This window comes from Pteropus alecto, unplaced genomic scaffold (assembly GCF_000325575.1).
Source record: "Pteropus alecto unplaced genomic scaffold, ASM32557v1 scaffold53, whole genome shotgun sequence".
Classification (NCBI taxonomy): domain Eukaryota; kingdom Metazoa; phylum Chordata; class Mammalia; order Chiroptera; family Pteropodidae; genus Pteropus; species Pteropus alecto.
Window position 1 is genome coordinate 394791 of NW_006434366.1, and position 6843 is coordinate 401633.

At 45.9% G+C, this 6843-nt stretch overlaps 1 protein-coding gene across 1 annotated transcript in view; it reads right to left on the bottom strand.

Annotated features, from left to right (window-relative positions):
• SLC25A20 (solute carrier family 25 member 20) overlaps positions 1-6843 on the bottom strand; it is a 19687-nt gene that overhangs the window by 11130 nt on the left and 1714 nt on the right. Inside the window, exons 2-3 of the mRNA XM_006909064.3 lie at positions 5956-6048; positions 2608-2735 (exon numbers count right to left, since the gene is read on the bottom strand). Of these exons, the coding sequence (XP_006909126.1) occupies positions 2608-2735; positions 5956-6048 (221 nt within the window). The remainder of the gene's footprint in view (positions 1-2607; positions 2736-5955; positions 6049-6843) is intronic.

A 6843-nucleotide genomic window follows, 5' to 3' on the forward strand; every position in this document is an offset into this window, starting at 1 on the left:
ACGAGAGGATGGCTGTGTAAAAAAAAAAAAAAAAAAAAAAAAAGCATTTTGGGCAGAAGCATACCACAAATAAATCATATTTCGCGCAAAAGCCAAGTGCCAGGTATATTCTGATGTCAAACTTCTCAGGGCAGGGGTCTCAGTGTCAAGAGCCGCAAGAGGCCCACCTGCACACCCAGGTGCTGTCACCCACGGGAGGGGCTTTATAGTGAGACATGGCTTCCTCCCCTGGGCCTGCCATGTGGTTATGGATAAGTTTCCAGGCCTCTCTGAGCCTTTATTCCCTACCTATAAAATTCAGGGTTGTTATGGAAAAAAGCTACTAAGCCAGGATCTGGATCTCTGTCAACCCCAGGTACTCTCCAACCTCACCTCCTCTGGATCATCAAGGGCCAGAGAACATTTCAAGCCAAGATTCAAGCAGGACAGCATCAAGGCCAGGGGGAATAGCTGTGGCCACCTCCACTGGCTGAGGGCAGGCAGGCCAGTTGTAAAGAATGTGCTATAAGATGCTGAGAAAGGGCCAAATAGGAATGGTACTCAGACAGGCATGATGGTTCTGTGGGTCTCTGTGCAGGGAATGATCCCCCAGGGGCCAGAGATCTGGGTCCTTACCCTAGCCCCCACAGACTGAGCCACACTGAGTATCTGGCGGAGTCTGAGGTTCCTAGCATCTATAGCCCACAGCAGTCTGTGCCACCGTTGGCATCGCCTTTTCTTTCTGGGATTAGCAATACCAGGATGATCTAGAGGCAATGGAGCACAAAGCTACAATCTGCATTTACCAGAGTCCCCACAATTAAGCAAATGTTGCTGAAAAACTTCACTTAGAAGCCTCTCCTGACCCCAAGCCTCTGCCAGCTGAGCCTTGAGGCTGGTCCCACCCAACAAGGAGCCCAAGACCTGGAAAACAGATGTCAAATCGGGGTAGGGAGACGTCCACTCAGGGTCCTTCCCTCTAGGTGGGGTGCGAGCCTCAATGGTCCAGTTTTGTCCATGCACTCGCCCCAGCCAGGGCTCATATATCTACATCAGGCATGCAAGCCCAGCACACAGGCTGACTGGTGAACAGTCAAGAGACTTGCTTTCATTCATGGTCTCCTTCACAGCTCCAGTTCACACTGCTGTCACAAAGAAGAGACTCTCTCAGCAAACAAACTTCCCCCAATATAAAACCAACACGCTCCATTCTTCTCAGGACGTGCAGACCCCAGGCTGGGGATATCTCCATCTCCTGGGACTGGGGACTTTCCTGTGAATGGGGTCTCTGTGTGTACACAGGATACCATGTAGATACACTCTCTGACTGCCTGGCCCATTCTGCCACTCCCTACCCCACCCCAGGGAAGCATCTATGAGTGCTGGTCCTTCCTTGGCTGCCATCCCAAAGCCCTGATACTACTCCTTTCCATACTATCCCCAAACACCACTGAAGGGATGGGAAACACGGCAGGGCTGATATTCAGGATTCTAAACGTGGCAGGATTATGGTGGTGGGGTCCTGAGCATCTCAACCTTTGCTCAAGCAGGAAGAGTGTTTCTGAGTGCTGATGTGATCGTACGGGCAACACAACCCACAGGCCAAAGTACTAGCAGCGACTCCACTGGGGGTTCTGGTGCATAGCCTTGGTATACCTGTGAGCTGGCACATGAGCTAAAGGACCAGATGCTCAGGGAGGACATGTGTCCATGGGACATTTGGATCACCAACTGTCAAACACAGCTTCAAAGGACCCTACACACACCCACCTTTGGGACCATCTGTGTCTGTTCATAGAAGCTGGGCACATTCAGAGGGTCATAGGAGTCCAGAAATAGAGTGTTGCATTATAAGCATCTCTGTGTACATCCCAGACCCTTGCTCAGCCTGCTGTAGCCTGAAGTAGTGACAGAAAACAACTGCGTGGCCCCCTGGGCTTCCTCGCCTGAGTTCCTGGATCTCAAGCCTGACCAGCCTATGTGTGTCCTGTGCTGCCTGCAGCCCCTCTCAGGAGTTGTCACCTTACACAGCTCAGACAGAGTACCTTGACATCACATGTTTCTACTCAGAGTTCTTCTGCATCCCAAGAAGTCTGTTTTCATTTACTATTTTGTCGATTCTGAGCTATAATTCTGACTCATCTGCCTCTTCATACCCAAATCCAACTTCTTAAAGTTTATAAAACTTGAAGGAAATACACTAATTTATTTCACTTTAACAGAGAAACCAATATCTGAAATAATTATAATCACGTTATAAAGTAAAACAAAGCGAGAGCCTCCTTTTTCCCAACCAGGTAATGGAAAACAAGGCTGCTGCTGTCACTACTGCAGCACCAGGTACTGCTCTCAGCACGTGACACACATTTTATCATTCAGACCTCCCAAACCCCTGCAGGGCTGGTAATACTGATGTCCCCATTAGCAATACCGGTAGCCTCACAGAAAAAAGTTACGAAAGCCTGGTAAGGGGAGGGGGGAGAAGGGAGCTTTTTCCCTTTTGGTTCACAAGGCAAAAGAAACTCGAGTAGCTCCCTCATGTGGAGCTCCCAGGTGCCAGCCTCCGGGCCCAGGAGGACGGCCACCCGGCAGGGCAGCATCGAATGCTCCAGGCCTGTAAGTACTCACCTGAGCACATCTTCTGGGTGTTTCTGTTGCAGTTTCTTCCCCAAACCAAACCCAAAGAAGCACACAGCGAACATGGGGGTGACCCCAATGATGGGGGCAGCCATGCCCCGATATAGCCCCGTGATGCCCTGTAAGGAATCACAGAAGCAGAAGCTTTACACCACCAACTTTTACAGCGCTGAAAAAGAGAAGCAGTGTGTCCACTCCCCTGAGGCTTCCTTCCTTCAACTCTGCCAAGCAAGGAGGGCTGTGAAAAGGTAGAAACCCCCAACATTTATCAGAAATTGTCCTCTTACATACTGCTGAAGAAAATGGAAAACAGCTTCTATTCTGGAAGAAAATCTGGAAGAGAATTGCGCAGCACAATTCTCTGTCTAGAAATTTATTCTAAGAAAATACTCAGAGATATTTTTTAAAACGACATCACGCATTTATCAGGTACACGATTTTGGAATCCAAATACAAGATAAATGAAACAAATTATGGTAACTCAGTAAATGGACTATCGCACAGTCATAAAATCCCAATGTAACATGAAAAGACACTACTAAGTGAAAACAAAAAAGGAGGCTACAAAACAGGATGTACAATGTGACCTGGCTTCCTTGGGGCGAGATTACAGGTGATTAAGAAATTTATGTGTTTTCCAAGTATTAAGACATGGGATTTTTATTGTTAAAAACAATAGTAAGACTGCACATCAATTTTCACGAGTACATTTGGGTAATGAGAGCAACTATGTACTAGCAGTAAGTAGACAGTAAGACAAAGAGATATCCCAACCAAACAAGGTTAGTAAACCAAGGGAGAGGAAAGTCTGGGACCCAGGAGAGCAAAAGTTCATCCCAAGAAAGACGAAAGGGATTTCCAGGACGGTATAGGGTGCCGTGGGCCTGGGAAGAAGCCAGTCTACATGGGAGTACGAGGAGGGAGTGTCGCAGTAGGCAGATAGACAGATATGAGCAGGAGGATGAGAAACCCACAAGGGCACAGATGTGGTCGCCATGAGCCCTGATAAGCCCTTAAAGGAGCCCAAAGCCCACAACATCCTGACTCGGAGACACAGGTGGTCTTTCCACAAAGACACATGCACAGGTCAGACTCTGTTCACCTTTGGCCTAATTCTTCTCTCATTATACAGCTATTATAATAAATTAGCATTGCAGTTAACGCTGTACCCATCATGCATCTGATGCCATGACAGTTCCGAAAAACCCAAATATGGCAAGAAAAGGGGTGTTTTCCATATCGCTTTCTTTTTATGAAGAGACCACCCCAGATCATGAATAGTCCACCCCTTAATTAGATCAATAGATAAAACCCCAAAACCCACAATAAGGCAGGGCAGCTCCCTCTGAGCTTGCTCGCTCTCCAGTCTGAGAGTGTACTTTTGCTTTTAAGAGTGTATTTTTGCTTCCAATAAATTTGAGCTATTGCTTTATCGCCTTTACTGTCTGTCTGTGAATTCTTTCTCGTGACATTGATATGAACCTGGTCACTTGTCCCGTGACAGGCAGGCTCTAGGAGGCATGTTTCCAAGAAAAACAAAGCAAAATAACACACATTGCAAGAACAGATCATTACTGTTTAGGCAGTGTGGGAAACCAAACAGAAAGGTATTCCACAGAGCATTTAGAGTACAGGGTGACAGAGGCAGTGATTCAAAGAAACATAAGCAATGGAGATTGGCATAATTATTAACCTAACCTCAAGAGAAACAAAAAGTTGCCCAAGAAATGAATGCACATCACAGTACATTAGTTATCAGAAAGAAACATATATGAAATGGTAATCATAAAAACAGTGAATTGGATTAAATCACAAGGTGTGATAAAATTATATGGGCAGAGCAGAAAGAGGGGATAGGTTATGTAAGAGTTAAAATCCTTTACCATGAATAGAGAGCTAAAACATCTAAAGATGTATAAAATACAGTAGTGAATGTATACTGTGTAGTTCCTTAGAAACAGCATGAACAACTGAAAGCTGGAAGTAGTTGTCCTGGAGAATGGAGGGGGATCAATTTGTTACCTTGTTACAAGCCTTTCTGTAACAAGTTTATATCACTTTAATACAAAATAAGGAATAATTTAAAAAACAAACACAAAAAATGTGAGAGTCGCTCCTTACAGAGTGGGGCAGCACACCAGGACGGTCCAGACCCAGCCCAAAGAACCGGCCTCGTGCATGCCTTGGGCATTCACAACCAAGCCACTTTCTGGAACTCTACTTGTCAGCTCTCCTGGACGGTGCAAAGGTCAAACATTGCTATAGGCTATAAGCAGACTCCCCAAAAACAAAGTGCAGAGGCAGCCAACAGGACAAAGTAAACAAGGCAGAGAAGGTTCTGAGGAGGATCTACAAGGGAAAAAGTCCTTCTGAAGCTCCCCCAATGGCTCGCCACCTGGTTGAGAAGAAGGCTCATGTCCTAAGGGGCCAAGTCCACGCCTCCTGACAACTCTTCTAGCCCTCCTTCCAGGGTGCTGGCCCACCCAGGTCCATGCAGCACAACCAAGATCTCTGTGTGGCAGCTCCAGAGAGCAGACAGCTAAGACTGGCACAGTAAAAACCAGGGACACCCACAAATATGGACTAAGGAAGCCTAGTCGACTCTGCAGGGAGTTGGATTTACACAAGCCATTCTCACCAGGCCCCCAGCACCCAGCACACTGCCCAGCTGCTAAATAGGTACTCCATGTATTTAAGAAAGACTGTATATTTAATAGTGTTTATTCACAAGACCTATATTTTAGGAAGCAAAGGAAGAAAAAAAGTTCTCAGTAGAGTTTTTTACACCTGTGCTAATGAAGTGAGTAATGTCACTAGTAATTAAAACTTTTTAAAAATCCCATGTTTTCACTCTAAGAAATCTATGAAAATTATTCTGTGATCCAGTAACTTCAAACCAATTTAGTGTCCTTGTCTAGGAGTCTGAAGACTCTGCGGGCCTCTCTCACTGTTTCTCAGATGGCTGTCTTTTCCTTCAGACTTTTGTGAACTTCTGCCACCGATTCCTGTCAAACTGATTAATCCAGATTTGCATTTTCTTCCATTTTGAGTCTCCAATTATTCATTAATCCCCTGTGGTCTAAATTCTTGCCTTCCAAAAGAGAGAATCATTTTACTAGCTTCAGTCATCTGTAGAAAACAGTAGCTGGAACTAGCAAAGACTCCAGAGTAATCATAATAGGAGGGCACAGGGTGGTGGCACAGCGAGTGAGCCGCCGCTGTGGGCCAGACCTCCAACAAAACTACACACAGCCACCCTGCCCCCTTCAGGGAGTAACAAACCAACCTGTGAACGTGTTCCTCTGAGTCAGAGGAATGCCCAGCACCGGGATACCATACCTCTCTAAAAAGAGTCTTTCGGAAACAGTCAAAGGTCCCAGAATACATGGGAGGCTGGCCGGGCAAACTCGGGGGCTGCGTCTGCAGTCGGACCTGAAATCAGAAGTTAAGATACAGTCATCTCCCAGAATCCGAATTGCCTGTCAGTAGCAGTGGCCCAACTGTCTGCCAAAACTCTGAACAGAAAAAGCTGCACTGTATATATGTCTTCAGCATTCACTTAACCTGTTGGATTCAGACTTCTTTTTCCTCCAATTTATTCAAACCCTGTACTCAACAATCATTAGTAACATGCTTTGAGAGACGCTGCCTCTGATTTCTTCATCCGCTTACTTTCACCATTTGTTTCTTATCTAATGGATCTCACGTGACCCAGTGGGAGAGGTAGTCCCAGTTCACAGATAAGACTAGGTTTAGTGAGTTCCAATGACATGCCAGTAACCAGCCAATGCAAAGCTTAGCTCTAGCCACTACCGGACTCCCATCTGTGGTGGCATGTTGGTGATTAGGTAAGGTTCAACAAAGGCATTTTGCAGTGAGGCAGATTTAATCTGCTTTTCTTGGTCCTCAACCTTCTTGCCCTTTTGGTGTAGCCAATGCTTCAAACTGTCTCTCTCTTTAAATCTCCCTTCTTAGTATTTCCTCCTTTGTCTTCTTTGCTACTCCAGGCATTCTCCAAGGCTTAGCACCCTACTCATCTGGTCCACTATTCCTTTCAGAAAACTCAGAGTCTAGCTCGATAAACTTAAAATAAATAAATAAATGAAATAAAAAAGAAAAAGAAAAAGAAACCTGAGTCTAGGGCTTCAGCTGCTGCTCAGTGATGACGACCATTGGGCCATCTCTAGACTTTCTCTCCCCACCTTCACGGCTACATTTCCAAATTCC